Source organism: Arachis duranensis, chromosome 4 (genome assembly GCF_000817695.3).
Source record: "Arachis duranensis cultivar V14167 chromosome 4, aradu.V14167.gnm2.J7QH, whole genome shotgun sequence".
NCBI classification, from domain to species: Eukaryota; Viridiplantae; Streptophyta; class Magnoliopsida; order Fabales; family Fabaceae; genus Arachis; species Arachis duranensis.
In genome coordinates, this window is record NC_029775.3 from 119317857 (window position 1) to 119344446 (window position 26590).

Sequence of the window (26590 nt, forward strand, 5' to 3'; positions counted from 1 at the left end):
AAAGGAAGAAACTTCCTCAGGATGTAGATGTAGCTCTAAACTGTAGTATAAATAGAAAAGCTATTTTGTCAATCACAATAATGCAACTTTTGCATAAATAATACATAAAACTATGTACACACATGAATCATGATGTGCAACTTTAGGATAAAGCAAGGTAATGGAGAATGACAAAAAATTGGTCTCATGGCAGATCATCATGCAGAATCTTCCTCCTCACATTTCATATATGATGTTTTTCTGAGCTATAGAGGCTTCACCCGATACGGATTCACGGATCGCCTCTATCATGCTCTGTGTGAGAGAGGAATCACCACCTTCAGAGATGATGAGAACCTCAGAGTTGGTGATAGAATCAGAGATACTTTTCTCGAAGCAATTGAAAGATCCAGGTATCACCTAACTGAAAACTGAAAATAACTAAGTCATAGAATTTCCCAATAACTAACTGCTTACAACATCATCACCTAACTACTAACTAGTTTAACTAACTAATTAATTTACTCGTGGATCATAATTACAGGATGTCTATTGCTGTGCTGTGTAAGGACTATGCTTCTTCCACATGGTGTTTGGATGAACTAGTACAGATCATAAAGTGCTGGAATAATGGAAAAAATCAACCGGTTTTGCCAATCTTTTATCAAGTGGAACCATCAGATGTGAGGCGCCAGATGAATCAATATGAAAAAAACATGATGAAGCATGAAGACAGATATGGCAAAGACTCCCATCATATAAAAAGCATGGAGGTTGGCTTTGCATCAAGTGGCCGATCTAAGCGGAGAGACTTGTAAAGTGAAGAGGTGAGTAACCTTTAGTTCATGAAGTCACCTTAATGTTTTAGTGTAAGCTTCTGTTTTCACAGTTTCTTTACAAGATTCGAGCATTTATAGCAACTTTGCTTCATTTTTTTGATGGTGTACGTATATATTTATTTATATAAATTTGAGTACATATTGAAGAGGTATGTATTTCTTGCAGCTATGAAAGTGAGATTATAAAGAAAATTGTTGAAGAGGTCTCAGAGAAGCTTCCTCCTGCACCACTATACATTAAGCATCCAATTGGTTTTGATTCTCACTTCGAAGTAGTGGAATCTCTTTGGAATATTGAATCTGACAATAACCATTTGCATGCTGGTCATTTATGGAGATGGTAACAAGACCACATTTGTTGGAGAGTTGTTTAACAAGTTCAGGCATCAATTTGAAGCTGCGAGTTTTCTTGACAAAGTATCTGAAAGATCAGTGAGAAATGCCGATGGTCTAGAAAATCTCCAAGAAACACTTTTGTATGAAATGGGTGTGCATAAAAAGCTAAAGTTGGGAAGCACATTGACAGGATCTTCTGATATAAAACAAAATCTTCGCAATAAAAGAGTCCTTCTGATTCTCGATGTGTTGATAGTACAGAACAGTTGGATTCACTTGGCAGGGGGAGGTGATTGGTTTTGTCCTGGTAGTAGAATTATTATAACAAGAGATGCCAATTTCCTAAATAATCAAGTGTTAAATGGATTCAAGATTGAGAAATATTGCATTTATGAAGGTGAATTTGAAGGAATGGAAGGTGCTAGATCAAATCAGAAACGAGATATGGTCGTCCACGAAGATATGGTGGGCTTTGTGAACATCTTCAACAATATAACTAAGCAATTGAAAGAAAATAAGTCATGTCTTAATGTTATCTCCATAATAGGCATGGGTGGTTTGGGTAAGACTACCATTACTAAAAAAATTTACAATGATAATGAGATGGAGAAGTTGTTCTCTTATTATGTATAGATCACTGTTTCTATGGACTACAAAGCCAGGGAATTTCTTCGAAGCCTTCTCAGTGGTTGCAACTTGTCCAAGTCTACTGAACATTTGGGCGAGGAGGGACAGAAGCTGAAGGTGCAAGAATACTTAAAGGAGAAGAAGTATTTGATAGTGCTTGCTGATTTCTGGGAACCTAAAGTTTGGGATGAGGTACAATGTTTATTTCCGGATAACAAAAATGGCAGTGCAATATTAATAACCAGTCGTAATGATGAGGTGGCAAATTATACAGAAACAAAGTCCCACTCCCTTCCATTCCTAGATAAGGATGAAAGTTGGAAACTATTTTGCAAGAAGGTTAGGGGAGGAGAGTGCCCATCTGTTCTAGAATCAATTGGTAGATCAATGGTTGAAAAATGTAGAAGCTTACCACTTGCTATTATCACCTTGGCCAGGGTGGTTGCGAAGAAGAAGGAACTGACAGTTGAGTGGATGAGAATCATGCGCAATGTCATTTGGTATCTTGCTAAAGATAACAGTAGAGTCACTGAGGTTTTGAAGCAGAGTTATAACAGCTTGCCTCATCGATTAAAAACATGTTTTCTATACTTTGAGATGTTTCCCGAAGACTATGCAATTCCTGTGAAACGATTAATACTATTATGGACTGCTGAAGGGTTAATACAGCCACCAAAAACAGGAATATTAGATGAACCAGAAGTAGAAGATATTGCTGAAGAGCACTTGAATGAGTTGGTGGATCGCAGCTTGGTGATGGTGGCAAAAAGAAGGAGTGATAGAGGGGTCAAAAGCTGCCGGATTCATGATCTGCTTCTTGATCTTTGCATATCAGAGTAGAGCTGAAAAAGGTATATGCACGGTGAAAGACATTAGATCCCTTGGCAATGTCAAATCCTGTAGATTGTCCCTTCGAGACACCGATTGGGATTCATTTAAGCAGTGTGATCACTCCTGCATCCATTCTTTAATGTGCTTTAGGGAGAATTGCATTCCAAGACGGCAAAATCTTGATCGAATGGGTTTCGATTCAGCTCGCATTTCGGACTTTGGATGTAATGATTATGTCATATCATCAATGGCACAGGATTTGAGTATGTTCATCCATTTAAGATACTTGAGACTAAATCGGGGTGCACACTGCCCAACAGAGGATCATCCTGATCCAATCTGCACCCTTCCGAACCTAGAAACTCTAATTATTGAAGAACATTTCCACTGTTATAAACTCCCGCATGGAATATGGAGGCTCAAGAACTGTCGTGAACTTCTTCCATTTGGCATATAGCATACCTATAACTTCAGTTCTTGGTTAATTACCAATACCTTTTTGCCCAAGGGTTTTATCAGTCACATATGTATTACTAGTATGACATTAAGATAAATCTTGAGTTTTACTTCATTGTGATGTGCCTAACATTATAAAGATACACATCGGCTAAAAATTATTTATGGTGTTGTCAAAGCTAACATCGAACTGAGTATACAAGTATACAATCAATGAGAAAAGTATATTTATCTATAGGAATCAGCATAATAACGAAGCATATATAAGATTTTCATGGTAGAGGTTTACAAGCTTTAGAACTGAAAAAGAGCTAAACCCTAAAACCTCACCACAAGACTAGACTTAAGAAAGCAAGACACTGATTAATAATCCCCCAAGCATCTGATACATCAAGTTTCACCATGAATAGTCAAAATTCACATCTGAATGCAACTTGATGCACATGCATCTTGCTCATCACTTTACATTAATCACAAAACAATAAAAACTAGCAGGGATAATGTGGTGCAACGCATAGCAGAAGAGTTAAATAACATGATTGTTCTTCTTATCCTTATGCTTACTATCACTAGGGAGCAGCAAGAGACTCTCTGTATATACAAGGTAACTTCCATATTTGTAAATATCGTGTGGAAGATGAGCAGGACGTGTAAAATGTTGGAGTAGCTCTCCTCTGATATTATATTTGGCAAACTTTAATGGTCCAGCAAGAATAGAATCTAGTGCAATAATGTCACTACCATTGGATAAGCATAGAGGCTCAAACTCTAAACAAGGAATCACATACAAAGTCCAAGATGAGTGCACTCTGTATTCTTTCATCACCCATATGTGTGTGTTACCTTCAACATAGTCCTGAAAATACAAGGCTAGGCACCCTCCTAGTATGACAAATGTGGCAGGACCACCCATTATGAGTTGTTCAGGCAAAGACATCTTTGAGAAACTTCTTTCCTTCAAATCAAATATAAGAAGACCTTCACTATAATGTTTGAGAGAGTAAGGCAACCAATGAATAGAGCCATTCAAGAACAACCCCTCAGATTCCCACAAACAAAAACCGAATCGTTTGGGGAGTGCAGCATCAAGATTAATCCATGAATTGGTTCTCAAGGACAAGCAATCTAAGAGTTGGCAGTTACTATCCTTCCAAGCTACAACAACTAAGTAGTCATCCCGTGTCGCATCGTAACCAAATCCATACAGAATCGCATTACCGGGAAAATAAAAGTACCTGCCCTTACTACGATGAAGAATATTTAACCAAGAGTAAGATACTCTTTTGCTGAATCCGGTGAGCGGGTTCCATACTACAAAAAAGTGCGGCTCTTGGTGTAAGAGAACAAACCCTCTGCAGGATCCCATTACACGAAACTTAGAAGGTGGCTGCTTCTTGAAAGGAAAAGATACCTCTTTTACTTGGTAATTGTCGCCATTAAATACTTCTTCAAGGTGAACAAGGTAAGACTCCGTGGAGACTTTTCTGTAGATGCACGCATGGGTGGGTGCGAGAGAGAGGTGAAGATGCGATTCCGCGAAGTCTGGATCGGAAATGAGAGAGTGCCAAAGCTTCGAAACACACCTGAGGCGACCAAGGTGTTTGACCGGAATCCTCAGTAAGATTATGTGAATCAGGTCAAGAGGGAGGATGTCGTGAATGCTCTTCTGCTTGTTCTCCTCCATGATCGATCACTCTTCAGCTTTGTTCTTTTGTTAGGGTTTCTGCGTTGGTACAACACGGGATTTGAATCTGCTTCGGAACACGGGATTATTAGATAAACTTATAAAGCATTAACCCCAAATTGTTATGTGAAAACTCAGGTGTATGCACCTAGTTTTCATCTTTGTAAATTTATTAGTATAGAAAGAGTTTTTTAATTTTGATATGGAGTGATTGTTGGTGTATATTGCATAATATGATTATGAAGGTATATGGTGTTTTATAGGGTTGTGATGGCTACGCAGAATAAATCGGATGGATCAATTGGAATGACGGTAATCGGACGGTTCGATTTTAGTAATCGGACAGTACACACGTATTGCTTTTACGTGGTGTGCATGCAGCTGTTTTTGTGATTAGCTTTGTTGCATATATATCTCAATTGAGTGTCATCTTCGTACTACTTTCACTTGGTGCGCATGCAGCTGCTTTCGTGGTTGGCTTTGTTGCATCTATATCTTATTTGAGTGTCATCTTCGTACTACTTCCACTTGGTGCGCATGCAGCTGCTTTCGTGGTTGGCTTTGTTGCATATATATCTCATTTGAATATCTCATTTGAGTGTCATCTTCGTACTACTTCCACTTGGTGCACATGCAGCTGTTTTCGTGGTTGGCTTTGTTGCATATATATCTCATTTGAGTGTCATCTTCGTACTACTTCCACTTGGTGCGCATGCAGCTGCTTTCGTGGTTGGCTTTGTTCTATATCCTATTCGATTGTCACCCCACCCCCTCTCTCTGTAAAGAAATCGGACGGTCGATTTCTTCCCCCCTAAACAGGGTATATTGTATATCACTCTAAAACTCCATAACTCCATTGTAACTCACATGTGTGAATCACATAAAAAAAATAGTCTAGTAATAAAAGATTGATTTTTAAATATTTAATTACTCTATTTGTCTTTGCTTTTAATTTTGTAATTATGTATTTGTGAAAAAAATAATAAAGTTAACGAAATACTTTTTTTACAAATTGAAAATACTCATAAGGAAGAATTTAATGAGATCTTTGAACACATATTTTTTAGAAGGAATATTCCAATAATTTTAACGCTTTTGATACAGAAAAGACCTATATAAAGATCCAATTGAAAGAAAACAAATATAATAACCAAATTGCGAATTCGATAAAACATAAAGACCAACAGAGTAATTAAACTTTTTTTAAATATAAAATAACAATAATCATATTATGTGTATACTAAATAATATGTCGCGAATCTGAGTTTTATTCAGGGTCTGGCCAATGAGTTGTTGGCGAGTGAGTTGACCACTCGACCAACTCAATTTGGTTTAAAAAAAATACATGTATTTATAGACAAATATATAACAATTAATTTAGTGACTATTTTTTGTGGGTGGTGGTAACACTGCAGGTGAAAGTTCTCTTCGTTCCCTATCTAGCTGGAACCGAACGAGAACGCCAAGAAAGAGTAGAAGATCGGGGCCGCCAGAATGGTGCGGTTATGGCTGCTGGCCGGTTCTCAGATGGTCTGACACAAATTTAAATCCAAACAAATCATTTTATGGTTTCCCCAATTATAATGTGGATTAGAAAAATTACTTGTGTTGTTATAATTATCCTTACCTTATTGTTCTTCTATTATTCTTGTCTGAAGTTTTATCATTTCTTCATTACAAACAAGTGGAAAGAGATGGTGCGGACTTTTTGGTTGGGCAGATTCTGAAAATGATGAAGAGGTTGATAAGACAGAATCTTGTGGTGCTGATTATGAAGTGAAGGTGAACTTTGATTGGAGGTTTCGGAGATTGGAAGAAGATGTCCGGATGCAAAAAGTGATTACCCAATTATTAGTATTAGTTGTATCTATATTGATAATGTTGGTGGTTATCCTGTATTGTAAATGATAAAGAGTTGGTGGTAGATTTCCTGTGAACAATAAATGTAAAAAAAGCTCATGTTGATGAAATGAAAATATTGTTTACTATGAAATTTTTGTCCTTTAAGATTGGAAAATACATTTCGATCCCTCACCATGTAAATTCTATGACAATTAAATCCTTCTGTGGAATTGGTGCTCGAAACGGTAACGAAGATTGCTGAGGTGGAGGGGTGGAGAGTGATGTGTCCGTTACGGTTGTTGAAGTGGATGGGGAACAAATTGTTGGAGGACAAATTGGTCCTTAATGATCAAAACGACGCCGTATGCATCCCCACTTTCATGCCCATCATCCCAGACTTCTTCTTCCATGGCAGTTTCATCGCGCCCTTTCTTCCTCTCTCGTCTCACAAAATAAGAGCCTTGTAAGCAACAAATAAATAAACCCATTGACTCAACTGAATCTTTCTAATTAAAATACCTCACTGAACTTTTCCAGTTTTTCCGAAACGAGAAGAAGATTCTCATGCTACCTTTTTCATTAATTTAAAAGGTACAACTACTACCACTGCTACTTATTTATTGTTTCTCGTTCTGAACTTTTCTACTATTTAAAGCTTTTAATAGCAGCTGAGATAGTTTCTTTCGCTAAAAATATAATTAAGTTAAATTAAATATGTATGCAGTTAAAGTTGAAATCTTTATAAGATGATCACAAAAATTTTTGTTGAATTTCTACTGAGTTCACTTGCTATGGCTTGTCAGTGCAGATTTGAGTTTTTGGGTATGGAAATTCTTTGTTATGGTACTACACCATGTTGCCAAGTGGTGCAGACAAAGTGAAAATTGGTTGAAAAGAACTTCAATTCACGCCAATCAAGGTTTTCAAGCTTTGTAAATCATAGAATTTCTTGTTCCAACACCGTACCCAGAAGTGATTCCATGAGATTTCATCATAGGTCACTAAGTGTTCTAGAAGAGTCCAGAAGATTAAAGAGTTTCAGGGTTTATAGTAGAACTTCTGATGGCTATGTGATTGATAATGAAGATGAAATTGCAGGGATTGATGAACATGCTGCTTCTAAGATTCTAATTCCAGGGTTACCAGATGGTTCAAATGGTGAATTTGGTGTTCCTATAAGTAGTTGTTTCTGGCAATGAAAACCTAAACTTAATGTATACTATGAGAAAGCTGGTCGTGAAAATATTGGTTCACCAAATGTTCTTTTTCTTCCTGGTTTTGGTGTTGGTTTGTTCCATTATGAGAAACAGCTTAAGGATTTGGGGCGTGATAATAAAGTGTGGGCATTGAATTTTCTAGGCCAAGGAATGTCCCTTGCTTTTGAAGACCCTGCCCCTAAAATTAAGGAAGGTAAAAAGGATATGGATAGGGATAGTACTTCTTCATGGGGTTTTGGAGAAGAAGGCACCCTGCTGCCGCAGCATCGTTTGCTTCAATCATGTTTGCTCTTTAGGCTGAAATATCTTTTGCTGAAATTTTATCTAGGTAGTAGAATACTAAAACAATTATAACATTAAGAATTTGAATACTGCTATGGCTATGGATATGCATTTATGATTTATGGTTCAAACCTTGAGAATTTTGAGTGTTGTTTGCAATGTAGATGTAGAGAGAACGATGTGCCGATATGGTTGATGTATGGGAAAGAAGATCCATGGGTGAAGCCAATATGGGGAGTGCAAGTGAAGAAAGGGTGCGATGAAACTGTCATGGAAGAAGAAGAAGAAGAAGAGGTCTAGGATGATGGGCATGAAAGTGGGGATGCATACGGCGTCGTTTTGGTCATTAAGGATCAATTTGTCCTCCAACAATTTGTTTCCCATCCACTTCAGCAACTGTAGCGGACACATCACTTTTCACCTCTCCACCTCAGCAATCTCCGTTACCATTTCGAGCACCAATTTCACGGAAGGATTTAATTGTCACATAATTTACATGGTTAGGGATCGAAATGTATTTTCCAATCTTGAGAGACAAAAATGTTCACGTTTTAAAAGGTTAGGGACCTATTTGTCCTTTACCCTTATTGTTATTTATGTTTGTTCATGGAATGAACCAAAATCAGTAAATGATGAAGAAGGCAATAAAAGTGATTGAAAAATCACAAAGCATAGTGTATTAAGATAAATTCCATTATTTGGTAAAAAACAGCAAATGACAAAGATAAAAGGCAACCAAAAAACATGAAGCTGCTATGAGTAGTTTTCTCAAAAGTAAGACATCACAAAAGAAGCATAAAGGATCACAATTTACCATCTAGTCATTGTCTATTGAAAAAACCTAATTACACAAAACAGAACCCCTATACAGATTTATCTAAAGTCTTTAATTCTTCTTTCTTGGAGGCTTAAACATTAGAGTTGGGATGAACTTCATCAAATTGACAAATTTTGTTGATGTTGCTAAAGATGCACCCTGCAAGGGATTCACTGTTGGAGAGGTTGCCGGTAGAGAGGATTTTCTTTTTGGTGACAACTTCGAAGGACTTTTCATACTAGGATCCTATATGAAAAAAAGTTGGTATTAAATATAATTGAGTAGTCCACTTAAATCATGAAAGTATAAATATATAAATATTAAGCTACCTGTTGAGAATCTTCTGTCTCAGAAGCAGTTGGCTGAGATATCTCGATCTCTACAGGTTGTGAAACGGGATTGCTTTTCCCATCACCTTGGTCACCATCATTTTGGGGCTGCTCTTGCTGCTCAGGCGCAGGATGTCCTTCATCTTTTTTCTTCTTCTCAACCGCTTCGGCAATAGCGGTAGCTGCAGCGGTAGCATCAACCATCCTCTTCTTTTTGCAGCCCCTCTTTGTATGTCCCTTTTCACCACAGAAGCTGCAGGTAAAGGTCTTCAACTGCCTTTTTAGATATACACCGTTTTCACTGTTACTCAACTAATTTGGATCAACTTTAGGCTTTTTAGTTCCTAAACCACTCTTCTCATCTACATCCATCCTCCTCTTCATCTTGAGTTTTCCAGATTTTGTCTTTGGTTTTAGAGTGTGATGGTTGTGTTTGCCGTGGAGATGTCTTATTTTTGTTGTGGCTGAATTTGCAAGAACTATTGGGTACAAAATTCCCTGTGGGAGCAACTATGAGTGCATACTAGTCTCATTGAGTGGAAGACTCACATCAGCATCTGTAGTAGTATTACACCACTCTCCACCATTATCATCCAGATATATAACTGTGTTATCTCCCTCTAACTCCTCCGACACGGGCACTCCATGCTCGAAATACACATCAATCACCCCGTCATTTGTCCTAGCACAATTTACCATCTCTCTTATCTCTTTGTCACTGTTTACGTTTCTCAACTCATTATCCAAGCATTTTCTAGGAACATGCCACTAACAATGCTTTATGTTATTGTACCCAAACTCCTTATCGTAGTTTCGTAAGAAGAAGACATCTAGAGTATCAGTGTCTAGATCACCTAAACAGGCCTTGTTGTCTGGAGAATATACCATAATTCCTTCTGCATTTTTTTTGAAGTCACCCCCATGATGAAACATGATGTCCAACCACTCTTCCATCTGCAAAAAATTCAAAATTTTCACTTAATACAAGCAGATTTTGTTAGCCTATTAATGCATTACAAAAAAAAAAAACAAAATCAACACCACAACAACACATTTTTTCAATTCTACATATATCATTTATCATATCCATGTTTCATCCCTGTTTCATTCGAGTAAAATACAGCAATCCCATAAAACTCCAACCAACCTTCAAACCATAGACACTACAATGACAACAAAACGAGTAAACCTCAACCACACTAACAACTTGCATATCATCAACCAACACTGTATTGAAAATCTAAGGAAAAAAAAGAAAGTTACCTTGAGTCTGATCACAATGTCAAAACCTTGTATTTCTGATAGAAGAGGGGAACAATGAAAAGAACTTTCAATCAGATTACTTCTTCTCTTAACTTTTTCAACCCAGTAAATACAACTCTACCGTAATGCCATTGATGAAGAGATGAAGATGAAGCGAGAGGGTGGAAGAAGAAGAGACGAGTGAAGTGTTTGTATTGGAGAGAAAACTGTTTTTCATGTTAGATAACATCCAAACGGCGTTGTTTTTTGCACTCAAGGGTGTCAAACCAAAACGACGACATTTTAGAGCCCTCTAGCGTGGCAAAACATCACCACATCAGCACTCCGGTGATGACTCATCACCAGAAATATGTCTAGGGACCACTATGAGTGCTCAGAGTTCTATCTGGAAGACTACAATGGAAAAATTTGAGTCTTAAAAGCTATATTGGGTATTTACGTGAATCTCAAGGACGACTATAAAGATTTACTCCAATATTGAGCAAGAAAATTTAGTAAGAAAAATATTTTTTTACTCAAACATTATAAATGACTCACATACAAACTCCCATTCTAATCTTTATAATTTTTCTTTATTTATAGTGATTCACATCTTCAATGAATAATTAGAATTAAATCTAATTAAAGGTTTAGATTAAGTATCTAAAATTTTATTATAAATATCTAATCTATAACATTTTTTAAAATATTTTTTTTATTATTTTACCATACTTTTCGTAATTTTATATATATTCATACTCTTTTAAAATAATCTATCACTTTTTAGAATCTTTTAGAATTTTTAAAGTTTTTCAAAACTTTTTAAAGTATTCTAAAATATTTTAAAATTATTTAAAACATTCTCAAATACTCTAAAATATTATACAAACACCGTTAAATATAACATTTTAAAATTGACCGTGACATAAAGCTAAAAAGTACACGACAATTTTGCCCTTAAAAAAAAACAGAAGATTTGATTTTTTTTTGTTACAATAGGAGATTTGAATTTGCTTTTAAACACAAGGGATTATTAATTGGATAAACCACCAAAAATATATTCGTTGACAAAAATACACTCAAATTTTGTTATTGATAAAAATGTTCTCAAATAATTTAAAAATCCAATAAAATACTAACATTAAATACATATTCTCAAAAGATATTTTAGAGGTTAAATTTTGATGTTTTGCTAGCATAGCATGATTAAAAAATAATATATTTTTATCCTTAAAATTTATTGAATTTTACTAAGTAAATATATTTTTGTCAACAACCAATAATTTTAAAAAATCACAAAAATATATAATTAGCAAAAAATCACCAAAATTTAAGAATAAGAATATCTCATTTTTCTAATCATGTTTGCAAAAAATCACATCAAAATTCAATCTTTAAAGCATTTTTTGAGGAATGCATATTTAATATTCGATATTTTTATAGCGTTTTAAAATTATTTGAGAATATTTTTATCGATAAAAATATTTGGGTGCATTTTGTCAGCGAAAAAATTATTCGAGTACATTTTTGACAGTTTACCCTTATTAATTTATTAGTTAAACTTAACAATTAAACCCCAAAATGTTATTTTTGTAAATTTATGTGTAATATCTAATAATAAAAAGATTGTGTTTAAGAATATAAAAGTGAGAAATTAGTCTCTAATTTTTCTAAACTGTTATATTAGATATATTATTTTTTAAAATAATAAAATAACAATAATTATATTACATGTAAATAAAAAATTAGCTATTAAATAAGCTAATTGTATGAAATATATGTCAAAATACAAAATAAAAATTAAAAATAAATTAAATAATATATGTATTTAAACACAAATACATAGTAATTAATTTTTTATATGCATTTTGCATTTTTGTAATAGATTATTTTTTATTAATAAAATGTGTAAAATATGAAAATAATATGTATAAAAAAAAAGACACTTCGAGCCTCAATTTTTTTTATTTTAGGATAATACAATTTCTTTATTAAAAAAATATATTAAATAGTAACGAAAATTAGTTTTGTTGGGGTTTTATTTTTATTTTGCGGGGAATTTTAAACTCGCACAAATTGTTAATAACTTTATTTTTGAAAAATTCTTTTATCGGTAGTGGTTAAGTGGAGAAAGACCATTACTTAAAATGATATTGCAGAAAAAAATAATTGCACTACAAAAGCCTTTTTAAGGAAAAAAAAAATAGCATCGAATAAGAAATGAAATTAGATAACATTAATGTTGATGATATTTGTATTGGTGATGTTAATAGTGAAAAAGATAACGACGGTGATAAAATCTAGTTACACAATAAAAATATAGAGGTAGAAGTGATAATGATGAGAATGAAGAAGATAGTGGTAATAGTGGTTATAGTTGGTTATATTGTTGAAAAGAACTTTGTGGGATTTAGAATTCCACAAATTACAAATAAAACTCTCACAAAATTAATTTTCGTTACTATTCAACCGATATTTTATCATAAGGATGGCATTATCCTAAAATAAAAAAGTTGAGTAATTGTAGACAAAGGCTGGATTGAGTCTTTACTCCTAATGGTAGCATTGAGTTATTGACCCAGCATACAATACCATGCAATGACTACTTACTAGTGTTAGACCTATACAACTAAATAAAAAACTACCGAAGTAGCCAAAAATAAGATACTCCTATGTCTAGGTTGCTGAGAGATGCAGGCAAAATTACCAGCCAAAATAAGTGCATTTGAGAATAACTATAGTTGTTCATATTGAAATTTCTGGTTATGTTGCAGTTAAGTGATTTTGTAATGGTGGTAGATGTGGCTGTTTTTTTTTTTATCTTGCTGCAAGTTTTTTCTCTGTCTTTTGCTGCATCGAGTAAAGTATTAGGTCATCAAAACTGTGTACTCTTGATCAATCTAAACTCTAAAATATATAAAATACACCTATGTTTCAAAGGATTCCTCTATGTTACACTTTGGACAAAGTATTAAACAGTGTGAATTTAAAACATTCCTATGTGGTTAGCTTTTTCTGGACACTACCATAAGTTTCGAAGTGAAATGAAGGAACATGAATAACAAATAAACAAAACAAGCAAAAATGTATTCATTGAGCACTTGAAACATGAATGGGACCGTGCTTTACGTTTACCCCCAAAATTCTGTTAGTCGCTTTCTATGGAAGAAAGGTGAAGATAAAACGCATGTTAAATTAAACAAGCCAATAAAGTGTACGGTAAGCACTTAGCAGCATAGTCCGAGATATTATTCTTCTCGAATATTATTCTTCTCGAATATTTCAGCATTCATCACCTCATCAAAAGCTCTTCAATACCATAATAACTTGCTTGACTTTTTCATCATAATATGGAGCCCTTAAACTAGATATAACAATGATAGCTCCATGCTGTTGATCCATATAATCTTAAATGGCCAAGAAAAAAAAAATTAAAGAAGAATCAAATATAAAATTATGCCTACTTAAGAAAGGCATATTTAACATTTCAGTTTTAAACATTTTATTTGTATCTAGATCTGTTCATAAATTTCCTTTTTTTTTACTTTTAATTTCAGAGTGCAATAGCTTTCATCTTTTGTTATACATTCAGAAACGGGTTAAAAGAAAATGGAAGCTAGCAAGTTATGTCTTTATTTTACTATGATACTTCTAGAGATCTAGGAAAAACAGGGCATAGAAGAACAAAGAGACACAAGACTGTTTTAAGTGTTCACACCCAAGCTTAAAAGTTCAGAATTGCATTTAATAAAAATATATCTAAAAGTTAATCCTAAAACTAGGAAGTACCTAACAAAAAATAACGTTGAAAGTCATACATAAAAATGTAAAATTTACACCACCATAGCAACTATATCAACATGCTACAACGTTTCATTACCGATACAACAAAATATAAGATGAAAACAGAAAACTTAACGTGGTTCAATTAACCTACCATGATAGAAAGTCCTAGCTACGAGCACATATTCTATGAACAATTAAGAATTCAAGTGGCTAACACAAAGATCCTAACTGTAATCCCAACAAACAAAATACTGAAATACTTACTACTAAGACCAAACTGAATTGACAAATTAACAATTTGTTTACATGTTAAATCTCATATTGATGTGTGATATTCTGTGTAGACATGATAATGCAACCAAGAAAATATTGAAAAAGATAAAGCATTTAATATAACAGATTGAATTCAACTAGAGGAAGCTATATATATATTTGCACTTTCAAATGTTCCAGTTTTTCACATTCATAGTTGGAAGGGAAATCATAATTTAAAGCAAAGCCAAAATAAAATAAAATTCTCTAGAAGCTTCTTCCAGCTCAATTTGTCAATCCTACACTTTATTTACAACAGAATTAAGTGTCTTTGTCGTGCAGTCATTCTGTTCTAATTCTCTTTCCTTGTTTGACATCTTTCTGATTCTGATGGCCTACAGAAAAGATCACCATTGCATTACACATGAAAAAAGAATAAAAGTTAAAATCCCTCACCACAAGACTAGGCTTTAGGAAGCAAGACGGTGATCAATGATTTCCTAAGTATTGATAAATTCCAATTTCAGCATCCATAGACAAAAGTGGCATTTGATTGGAACTTGATGCATAATGCATATTACTCATTACTTATTCATTAGTCACAATGCAATGAAAACTAACAGGAATAGCTTGGTGCAAAGCATAGTAGAATAGTTACATACCGATTATCCTTATCCTTAATGTCAGTAGGGAGTGGCAAGAGACTCTCTGTATATACAGTAACGGTTTCACGGAAGGGAAACTGACAAGGAAGTTTTTTAATATGCTCGAGGAGGTCTCCTCTGACATTATATATGAAGGTCCCTACTTTACGAGAGAAAATAGAAGCTGTTCCAATAATATCACCATTACTGGATAAGCACAAAGGCTGGAAGTTTTCACAAGGAATCTGATAGAGAGTCCAAGATGAATGCACTTTATATTCTTTCATCACCCATATGTGAGTGTTCCAGCAGTAACTATCATTATTGAGATAATACTTATTGTGATAATACAAGGCTAGGCAGCCTCCTAGTAAGGCGAGTCTTGAATAGGAGCATTCACTCATTACAGGTTGTTCCGGGGCAGATATCATTGAGAAAGTCCTCTCCTTCAGATCAAAGATAAGAATAGCATCCCTGTAAGCTTTAAGAGACAAAGGCAGCCAATGAATAGCACCATTCAAGAGCAATCCATGAGGTTGCCACTCCATAAGACCCGATGATTTGGGGAGTGCAGCATCAAGATTAATCCATGAATTGGTTCTCAAGGAAAAGCAATCAAAGTGATAATGGTCATCCTTATCCTGCCAAGCTAAAACAACTAAGTAGTCATCCTGTGAAACATCATAACCAAATCCATAGAGATGGAACTTCTTGGGAAGGCTAACGCCCTTGTGCTTACGACGAGAAACAATATGAGAGTAGGATAGTCTTTTATTGGATCCAGTCAGTGGGTTCCATACCACAAGAAAATTTAGGTTTCCATGTAAGAGAACATAGCCTCTGCAAGATCCCAGGACCTTAAAATCACAAACTAAGTTTTTATTCTTGAAAGGGGGATACACCACTTTTATGCGTGAAGTATCATTGTCGTCAATAAATAGTGCCCAGTAAGACTCAGTGTAGTTTATTGGGAAGATGAATGCGTTGGTGGCTGCGGGAGAGTACTGAAAATGCAATTCCGCAAAGTGTGGATCGAAAATAAGAGAATACCAGAGCTTCGAAACACACCTGAGGCGAACGAGATGTTTGGCCGGCACTCTCAGAAAGATTGTGTGAATCAGGTCATGAGGGAGGATGTCGTGAATGCTTTTCTGCTTCTTCTCCATGCTCGACGCCTCTTTGGCTTTGTTCTTCTATTTAGGTTAAAACTTAAGGCATTAAATGTTTGTTGGGCGCCGTTATTTTAATAAAAAAAGATTTTTTTATGAGAAAAGATATATTTTTAAAAGTACTTTTATATTGTTATACCCAAACATAATTAATAGATAAAAAGACCTTTTTACATGAGATATCCAAACATAAAATTACTTTTACTTCTTTATAAGATCTTTTAAAAAAAAATAATTAAAAATTTTTTTTTAAAAATTTACCTAAACAAACCCTAACCCTAAATTGTTATTTTGTAAATTTATGGATAATAATAAAAAAATTGGTTTTTTAGGATATAAAAGTGAGAAATTAGTCTCTCATTTTTTAAACTTTTGTATTAGATATATCGCTTTTCAAAAATGTGAAACAATAATAAGTATATTATGTATATACTAAAAATCAATTATTAAATTAATTATTTGAATAAAATATATATTAAAATATAAAATAAATATTAAAAAATTAAAAAATACGTGTATTTATATACAAGTATGTTATAATTAATTTAGTGACTATTTTTTATATTCGATTAGCATTTTTGTTACACAAATTTAGTCTCTAATCTTTTTTAAAATTATGGTGATTAATTTTTGTTTTTTTTAATTCTATATTAAGATATTAAAAAAATTTTAAAAATTATTTTTTATCTTTTAGTATATTTGAAAAAATTTTAATAATAAAAATAAAAATATTTAAAAAATAAAAAATATTATTTTTTAGAAGTTATAGTTCATGTGTAAAAAGTTTTTATACTTTATTTATGTATAGAATATTTTAAAAAGGCAATACTGAATTTCTCCTTGCACACTTTTAGCACATAGAAAATTAACCAGAAAACTGAAATAGAAATCTTGAATTAAAAATCTACAGCTTATAAATTCAAAAATCAATGAAAGAATATTGTAGAGAATACATGCAAATTGACCATTTTAAAGTGCAGTTCACATCACAAATCTCATACGGAGATGTGATATTCTGTTTAGAAAATATACCAATTATTACATTGTTTCTACCAACCACAACATAGAATAAAAAGGCAATTAATTATGTAAACCCTTTATAATCATCTAAACAGATGGGTTAGTACTAAGAAAACAAAACCAGTAACTTAATGATAGATAACTCATGAATCATGATAATGCAGCAAAAGAAAAAAAATTTCACAGATAAAAAATAAAAAGCAAAGGAAAATTTTCAACATATATAGAAGACGAAAAATAAAACAGATAATATAAGAAATATTACTATCAGATTAAACTCAAGATATATTGGATTAACAAGATGTTAAACTCTATTTTCAATTTTCAGATGTTCTTGGGTTATTTTCCCTTCATATTTGGAAAGAAGATCATAATTCAAAGCAAAACTTAGTTTCTTGAAGCTTCTTCCCACTCAACTTGCGAACCCTTAGTTTTATTTACATCAAAATCACATGTCTAAATTGTTCAATTGAATGTTAGCTCCTGATTCTCTTTCTCTTATTTATGGCATCACTTGTGCATGCTGCTAAATCCAAGTGTTAACTGGAGGTAGTAATCAATGAGAAAAGTACATTTATGTATAGTAATAGCCAGTTCAGCACAATATAGTCTCTGAAAGATTTTCATGGCTAAAATTTCTGATGCTAATTCTGCTTCTCCTCAAAAGCTATTCACTATGTATTTTACTCCCAATAGTTTAAAATTAAATTAGATACAAGATTAATAAAATAAGCACACATTGCTCTATAAAACAGAGGCAAACAAGAATTTTATAAGAGACTCCATACTTTACATCTTAAGTCTGCATGAGACACGTATTATCTCAAAAAGAATCTACATTTAAAAAATTTTGGATTGGGTTCATAAGATTTTGACATGATAAAATCTGAAGCTAAATTAACATAAGACAACAAAATGAATAAATGAAGAAAAAAGTACTTCATCTTTATATCAAAATAGAGAGACATGAGACTGAGATGAGAGTGCATGCAAAACTATTTATAGGAGTACTTATCCTTTCAAAACATGTTCAAATAAGCCCCTCTGCCACTAATGCCGTCGATAACTGGTTTGACATACAAGGTGCAGCAAGTTTATATAGTCAAAATAAAACAACCCTCATATATACTGTAATTTTTTGTTTCTGGGTTGGCATCATTTGCCAGTAAACTTCTAAAAACAACCACGCTAAAGATAAACATTAAAAGAAGAAGTATATCATGTAATCTGCAAAATAAATCCTATAAAGTTTTGCATAACCAACCAAGAAATATTACTATTAGATTTGATTCAAAAGATATATTGGACTTAAAAAGAAACTAAACTTCATTCGCACTTTTCAAATGTTCTCCCCAAGTGGCAAGTTGTTCACTTGTATGTTGGCTCCTCATTCTCTTTCTCTGTTTGAATCTTTGGTGATGCTAAACTTGATGGTGAACTTGATAGCCTGCAAAAACGCAGAACTGGTAAAAGTCAAAGCTTTAGACATGAAAAATATCTAAACTTAGTAACCCGATAGGAAGCAAGACAATGATTAATGATTCCCTAAGCATTGATAAATTCAAATTTCAATATCCATAGACTAAAGTGACATTTGATTACAACTTGATGCATAATGCATATTACGCATTACTTATTCATTAATCACAATCTAATGCAAACTAACAGAAATAGCTCGGTGGAAAGCATATAGGAGAATAGTTACATACAGTTTTCCTTCCTTTTCTTCTGTGCATAAGTAAGGTTAAACAGATATGTATGAAATATGTTGATTTGGTTTGTAAAAACATAAAAATTTAAAGAAAATTCAATGTATATATAACACCTAGTTCAGGTAAGCACCTCTGCCTCTACATCAATTCTCTGGTCAGTTATCAAAACTTTTTGACTAATAATTTTATCAATCACATATTAATTACTTATATGACATTAAAATAAATCTTCTGAGTCTTATTTTGTTATAATGTACCTAATAATATTACAAAAGATACACATAAGCTAAAAGTTATTTATGGTGTTGCCAAAACTAACATCTTAATCCAAAGTGCCAAAACTAACATCTTAATCCAAAGTATACAATCAATGAAAAAAAGTATATTTATGTATAACACTCAGCATAATATCGAAGCATACCTCACCATAAGACTAGAGCGTAGGAAGCAAGACAGCTATTAATGATTCCCCTAGCATTTGATACATCAAGTTTCACCATAAATAGTCAAAACTCACATCTGAATGTAACTTGATGCATAAATCATAATGCATCTTGCTCGGTACTTTTACATTAATCACAAAGTAATAAAACCTAGCAGGAATAATGTAGTGCAAAGAATGGCAGAATAGGACCTATCCTTTCACAACATGTTTAAGTAGTTTCTCAGTAAACACCTCTACTATATATCCTTAATTAAGCAGTAAGTTTAATATAAGAATTTTCATAACAATAAAAATTAATAATCTATGGTTTTAAACCATTCAAATTTAATGCTAGATGACTTGAATTTTTCATCAGTAGTGGATTGATTTTCATGTTGTTTAGTTTTTCTGAAAATATGATTTAACAGTTGGCATAATACTACTTTTATATCCGCAATAATAATCAAAGAAAAAGGATGAAAGAGGAGATAGAAGATATGGATGTATGTATGATTCAGTCACTGTTACTATTCTGTCTCTCATTTGTGATACTGCTGCTACTGTTAATATTGGGGAAGAAAAAGTCAAACATGTGTAACTCAAGGTTCAAGTTTTGGAAACTTCACTCCTCTAGTAAAGGGGTGAGAGCACAAAGTTTGAGTTTCCATAACTTACCGAGCTATTCATTCTTTTCTTTCATGGTTCTCTATTGAATATTCTGTTTTTTCAATTTAATCTTTCTTTGTTTTAATGGTGAAAGGCATTAATGTGACGAATGTAAGAAAAAACCATTAAGTGAAAAAAGAAAGAGAGAGAGTTAGACTTGAAGAAAAGCCTATGTTTATTTCAGAATTCTTTGTACATTTTACTGTTTTGTTTTCATGATCCCAAGGGAATTTCCTTACAAACTAGGTGAGCACTTTGCAATTGAAAGCTAGGGTGAGTTCCTAGTCAAATTTGGCTTGGGTAGAAGCTGGGTTTGTCTCCGATAGAATTGGGTAGAAGTTTAGGAAAATTGGTAAATGTAATCTTGTTCAAAAATAGTGAAATTTCATTATTGTTGCATTAGAGACTGGATATAGATAACATTGCAGTAAGTAGCTGAACCAGGATATATAGCTGTGTCACTTTTCCCTCTCTTCTCTGTTTCTGGTTTTATACTTTAGGAGAAAAAATAAAATAATATCCTAGTTATTATATCCAACTAGACTTCACAGCTATATACCTTGTGCACAATTCTGTTCTGGCTCCTCTTTTGACAAGAGACAAAATAAAAAAATCTCCTACTTTTCACCCGAAGCAATTCTAGAGAATCCAAAAATTCCATCAAGTTCTAAGATTACTCAAGTAAAGTTAAAAGAGATCTAAATTCAACATCCTCTTCTCTAAGTCACTGATATCCATCATAAACTAAATTTTTTGCAAATTTTCTATAATTACTTTCTTGATTAGTAATATTAACTTGTATTCTAAGAGTATATATTAGCTAAATTCAACTATTTAACCTTTTTAGCAATTAGACATCAAACTTTTAGATACCATAACAAACACCTGTCAATAATATAACTTTGAAAGTAGCAAAAAGGTTACATCCAAAAAAGTTAAGTCATTATGCATTATGCATAGCTGGAACCTTAAATACTCGGTAATGAATCCTAGACTGCTTGATCTTAGCGCATAAAATCAGTTAGAAAACGACATTCACACACTATTGTCTGAATTAAGTCATCACATTTACAAAAGGTGGAGAAAACAAGAAACTTCTTCAACATGTAGAAGTCCAGACTGTAGTGTAAATAAATATTTTTTCGATCACAATAATGCAACTTGTGCGTAAATAATACATAAAATTACGTAGACACATGAATCATGATGTGCAACTTTGGGATAAAGTAAGGCAATGGAGAATGACTCAAATATTTAATAAGACTAACGACTTGTGAATGACTTACAACACAAACTCCATTTAGTTCACTGTTTGAATAACTATGCCATCACAACTGTAAGATCCACTAAAACTTGGTCTCATGGCAGATCATGATGCAGAATCTTCCTCCTCACATTTCATATATGATGTTTTTTTGAGCTTTAGAGGCTTCACCCGATACGGATTCACGGATCACCTCTATCATGCTCTGTGTGAGAGAGGAATCACCACCTTCAGAGATGATGAGAACCTCAGAGTTGGTGATAGAATCAGAGATACTCTTCTTGAAGCCATTGAAAGATCCAGGTATCACCTAAATGAAAACTGAAAATAACTAACTGCTTACATCATCATCACCTAACTACTAACAAGTTTAACTAACTAATTAATTTACTCATGGATTATAATAACAGGATGTCTATTGCTGTGCTGTGTAAGGACTATGCTTCTTCCACATGGTGTTTGGATGAACTAGTACAGATCATGAAGTGTTGGAATACTGGAAAACATCAACCAGTTTTGCCAATCTTTTATCAAGTGGAACCATCAGATGTGAGGCGCCAGAGGAACCAATATGAAAAAGACATGATGAAGCATGAAGACAGATATGGCAAAGACTCCCATCATATAAAAGCATGGAGGTCGGCTTTGTGTGAAGTGGCCGATCTAAGTGGAGTGACTTGTACAGTGAAGAGGTGAGTAACCTTTAGTTCATGAAGTAACCTTAATGTTTTAGTGTTAGCTTCTGTTTTCACAGCTTCTTTACAAGATTTTGAGCATTTATAGTAACTTTGCTTCATTTTGTGATGGTGTATGTATGTATTTCTTTATATAAAATGAGTACATATTGAAGAGGTATTTCTTGCAGCTATGAAGGTGAGATTATCAAGAAAATTGTTCAAGAGGTCTCGGAAAAGCTTCCTCCTGAACCACTATACATTAAGCATCCAATTGGCTTTGATTCTCACTTTGAAGCGGTGGAATCACTTTGGAATATTGAATCTGACAATACCATTTGCCTGCTGGTCATTTATGGAGATGGTAACAAGACCACATTTGTTGGAGAGTTGTTTAACAAGTTCAGGCATCAATTTGAAGCTGCAAGTTTTCTTGACAAAGTATCTGAAAAATCCGCAAGAAGCGGCCTCGAAAATCTCCAAAAGATACTTATGTATGAGATGGGTGTGCATAAAAGACCTACGCGGGGAAGCACATTAACAGGATCTTCTGATATAAAACAAAGTCTCCGCGGTAAAAGAGTCCTTCTGGTTCTTGATGATGTTGCTACTACAGAACAGTTGAACTCATTGGTAGGAAGAAGTGATTGGTTTCATCCTGGAAGCAGAATTGTTATAACAACAAGAGATGTCAATTTCCTAAATAATCAAGTGTTAGATGGATTCAAGATTGAGAAATATTGCATTAATGAAGGTGAATTTGAAGGAATGGAAGGTGCTAGATCCAATCAGAAGCATGATAAGGTCGTTGAGGAAGATATGGTGGGCTTTGTGAAGATCTTTAATTGTATAATTGAGCAGTTGAAGGAAAATAAGTCATATCTTAATGTTATCTCCGTGATAGGCATGGGAGGTTTGGGTAAGACTACCCTTGTTAAAAATATTTACAACAACAATGAGGTGAAGAAGTTGTTCCCTTATTGTGCGTGGGTTACTGTTTCTAAGGACTACAAAGCCAAGGAGCTTGTTCAAAGCCTTCTACAAGGTTTTGGGTTTTCCAAGTCAAATAATGACGAAGACTATCAAAAGAGAAAGCTCCAAAAGTTCTTAGAGGAGAAGAAGTATTTGATAGTACTTGACGACATATGGGAGCCTGAAGTTTGGGATGAAATAGAATGCTTATTTCCGGATAACAAAAATGGTAGTGCAATAGTGATAACTAGCCGGAATGATGGCGTGGCAAACTATACAGGATCAAAGTCCTACTACCCTCCATTGCTAGATAAAGATGAAAGTTGGAAATTATTCTGCAAGAAGGTGTTTAAGGAAAAGGAGTGTCCTTCTGTTTTAGAACATATGGGTAGATTAATGGTTGAAAAGTGTCGAGGTTTACCGCTTGCTATTGTAACCTTAGCAGGAGTTGTTGCTAAGAAGAGGAGAGAAACAGTTGAGTGGATAAGAATCATGCGCAACGTTCTTTGGTATGTTGACAAAGATGATGGCAGAGTAATAAATGTGTTAAAGCTCAGTTATGACAGTTTACCTCAAAGATTGAAGTCTTGTTTTCTTTTTTTGGGGGTGTATCCCGAAGATTATAAAATTAATGTGAAACGATTGAAACTATTATGGATTGCTGAAGGATTAATACAACTGCCAGAAATAGGAATATCAGATGGTCCAGAAGTAGAAGATATTGCTGAAGAGTACTTGAATGAGTTGGTGGATCGTAGCTTGGTGATGGTGGTAGAAAGAAGGAGTGATGGAGGGGTCAAAAGCTGCTGGATTCATGACCTTCTCCTTGATCTTTGCATATCAGAGAGTAGAGCTGATAAAGAAATAGAGATCTGCACGGAGAAGAACATTAGTTCCTTGGGCAATGCTAAATCTTGTAGATTGTCCCTTCGAAAAAATTATATGGTTTCACTTCAGCAGTCCGATCACTTCAGAATCCATTCTTTAATCTGCATCTGGGACGACATCAACTTTGGATGGATACGTCTATCGAGTTTCCCTTTAGCTCGCATTGTGGACCTTGGATATGGTACTCTTCATTCATCAATGGCCCGGGATTTGGAGATGTTTATCTATTTAAGATACTTGAGACTAAGGAAGAGTTACTACCAATCAGACGAGGTTGTTCCAATCTGCTCCCTTCCAAATCTAGAAACTCTAATTATTGAAAATATTGCTCTATATGGTCATAAAGATGACTATAGTTATACTTATACTCTTCCACATGAAATATGGAGGCTCAAGAAACTGAGACATCTTGAAGGGAGGCTATGCATGACGAGTAACACGATTCCAACGGACACCCCCGGAGAAGACTGTTTGCCGAATCTCCAAACCCTCCAAGTTGTCACTCTTGAAGAAGGATTGACAGTATCCTCCATTGTTAATGGGAGATTCCCCAAGCTTAGAAAATTGGGTTTGCGGTGGAATATCAAAAGTAAATATACAGAGCATCAATTATTACAAGGCTTGCATCACCTGGAAAATCTAGAAAAACTAAAACTGGTGGACTTTGAGGAATTACCATTAAAATCCCGTGAATTTCCTTCCAGTATTGCCAAGATAAACATAACGTTCTCAGATGAGGAGCTTCCATGGTTTGGGGAATTCAACTACAGTTGCTTGAATACTCTGGGAGACCTCATCAGCCTCCGTGTTCTGAAAGTAACCATGCAAGGTTTGAGCAGTGGTGACTCTCTTCGCCTTGCTGCTGGAAGCTTCCGAAATCTTGAAGTGCTTCATTTGGCAGAGAAGAATTTCAAAGAATGGATATTAGAGAAAGGTGCAATGCCATCTCTCCAGCATCTGATCATCGAATTCTGCAACTTGGATGAGCTTCCAGAGCAACTGTGGTCCTTGACTAACTTGCAAGTTGTGCATATTGTTGCCCCAAAGCCAGCATTGAGAAATAGCCTCGAACGTGTTAAGCCGGAGAATGGTTGTAAGCTCATCATAGAAACACTCGACCAGTATCTTGGGCAAGTCATTTTTCCTTTCTTAACCCACAGCTGTCTTATTAGCATTTCTAGGAGAAATTTCTATCTTTCCTATGTTTATTAAAAGTTGAAGGTATTTTCCCCTTCCTCTCTGTCACTCAGTCACACACACACATCATGACTTAATTCATTGTTTTCATTCAATCGCAAATTTCTTTAAGCTTTTCCTCTCATTTTATTGTCTAGGATAGACTTTGTTCTTTGTTTCAAAAGGTTATTTTAATTGCGCCTAATTACTAGATCTTCATATTGATTCTGACTGTACATGATTACTGTCATGACTTATACCACTGAATAGAAACTGCCATTAACTTCTTCCCATTGGCATACGGCATACTTGCGGCTTCCTTATCCACTTTTTTTTTTCCACTGTTGAATTTGACCTATCTTTTAATATATGGTACTCTGATGTGATATAGTAAGCATGATTTCCTTTTTTAATATGATCACCACTATAGTGATTGAGATAAAGTGCTGTTGTATGTCTTTTTATAGAGGTTTAATATTACTTTATTTCTATCCAATTCTGTTTTGAATTTGCATTAAGCAAATTCTGAAATATTGCTAGTTGCTCTAGTCTGATCTATTTGTAATCGATTGGAAGTTTCTTTTACATGTTAGTTTAAGTCTAGCAGGTTGATATAAGAATCTTATTCTTATCTCTCTATCTATCTATCTATCTATTAATATCTAAATAATTTATGCAGAAGCTTAACTAAGCGGAGCTATCAAGTCCCACCATCAAGCCCAGAATCTCCCACATCCAACTGAAGTTGAAGTGAATAGGTAGAAGCTTTTCAATCTTCTCACATTTTTATTCATTATTTTCTCTCGATGTCTCTGAATTTATATTTCTCAGTAGATATATCCATGAACTAGGCAGAGCTATCAAGTCTAATCACAAGCATATGCCAGGTTTTAACTTCATATTTCAAACATATATGTGGAGAATGGTCCTGCAAGACTATTACATTGTTTCCACCAATCATCAATGCATTGAAGAAAAGGCAATCAGCTATGATGTAAGCTTTTTGGAATCATTTAAACAGAGGAATCAGTATTGAAAGAACCGAATCTAATGATAGATCAGTCAAAGATAATGCAACAAAGTAAATATTGCACGGTGATAAAACATTAAGAAGCAAATGTAAAACTTCAACCGCATATATAGGGCTATTATATATAATTCAAATTCAAAAGACATTGAATTTAACAAGAGCAAACTCAATTGCATTTTCAAATTTTTGAGTTTTCCCCAATCATAGTTGGAAGGGAAATCATACTTTAAAGTTTAAAGCAAAAGCAGAATAGAACAAGAGTTTTGAGAAGCTTCTTTCCAGCACAACTTGCCAATCCTACACTTCATTTACAACAGAATCAAGTGTCCAAGTTGTTCCCATGTTAGCTCCTAATTCCCTCCCTTGTTTGACCTCTTTGTGATTCTGACTGAGTGCATAAAAGACCAACCAGTAAGACTCACCGGATTAGAC

At 34.0% G+C, this 26590-nt stretch overlaps 3 protein-coding genes across 3 annotated transcripts; 1 reads left to right on the forward strand and 2 right to left on the reverse strand.

Annotated features, from left to right (window-relative positions):
* On the forward strand, nucleotides 1-26590 carry LOC107486474 (putative inactive disease susceptibility protein LOV1). The gene is made up of 5 exons (XM_016107021.3): nucleotides 1-282; nucleotides 21612-21721; nucleotides 21829-22110; nucleotides 22284-25082; nucleotides 25808-26590. The coding sequence occupies exons 1-5, from the start codon at nucleotides 187-189 to the stop codon at nucleotides 25869-25871; spliced, it is 3351 nt and encodes a 1116-aa protein (XP_015962507.2). The 5' UTR covers nucleotides 1-186; the 3' UTR covers nucleotides 25872-26590.
* LOC107486479 (F-box protein CPR1-like) lies at nucleotides 3283-4964 on the reverse strand. The gene has a single exon (XM_016107030.3). The coding sequence runs from the start codon at nucleotides 4750-4752 to the stop codon at nucleotides 3595-3597; it is 1158 nt and encodes a 385-aa protein (XP_015962516.1). The 5' UTR covers nucleotides 4753-4964; the 3' UTR covers nucleotides 3283-3594.
* LOC107486478 (F-box protein CPR1-like) lies at nucleotides 14673-16359 on the reverse strand. Its single transcript, XM_016107029.3, has 2 exons — nucleotides 15182-16359; nucleotides 14673-14914 (listed from the first exon to the last, which is right to left on the reverse strand). Exons 1-2 carry the CDS (start codon nucleotides 16327-16329, stop codon nucleotides 14872-14874), a joined length of 1191 nt encoding a protein of 396 aa, XP_015962515.1. The 5' UTR covers nucleotides 16330-16359; the 3' UTR covers nucleotides 14673-14871.

Bases quoted from the DNA above. Each gene is read 5' to 3' on its own strand.
- LOC107486479 (XM_016107030.3), bottom strand. From the start codon at position 4,752: ATGGAGGAGAACAAGCAGAAGAGCATTCACGACATCCTCCCTCTTGAC.
- LOC107486474 (XM_016107021.3), top strand. From the start codon at position 187: ATGGCAGATCATCATGCAGAATCTTCCTCCTCACATTTCATATATGAT. The intron at 283-21,611 runs CTCTATCATGCT...TTCACGGATCAC, and splicing joins GATACGGATTCACGGATCGC to CTCTATCATGCTCTGTGTGA. The intron at 22,111-22,283 runs GTGAGTAACCTT...TATTTCTTGCAG, and splicing joins GTGACTTGTACAGTGAAGAG to CTATGAAGGTGAGATTATCA.
- LOC107486478 (XM_016107029.3), bottom strand. From the start codon at position 16,329: ATGGAGAAGAAGCAGAAAAGCATTCACGACATCCTCCCTCATGACCTG. The intron at 14,915-15,181 runs GTATGTAACTAT...TCTTTTCTGTAG, and splicing joins ATTAAGGATAAGGATAATCG to GCCATCAGAATCAGAAAGAT.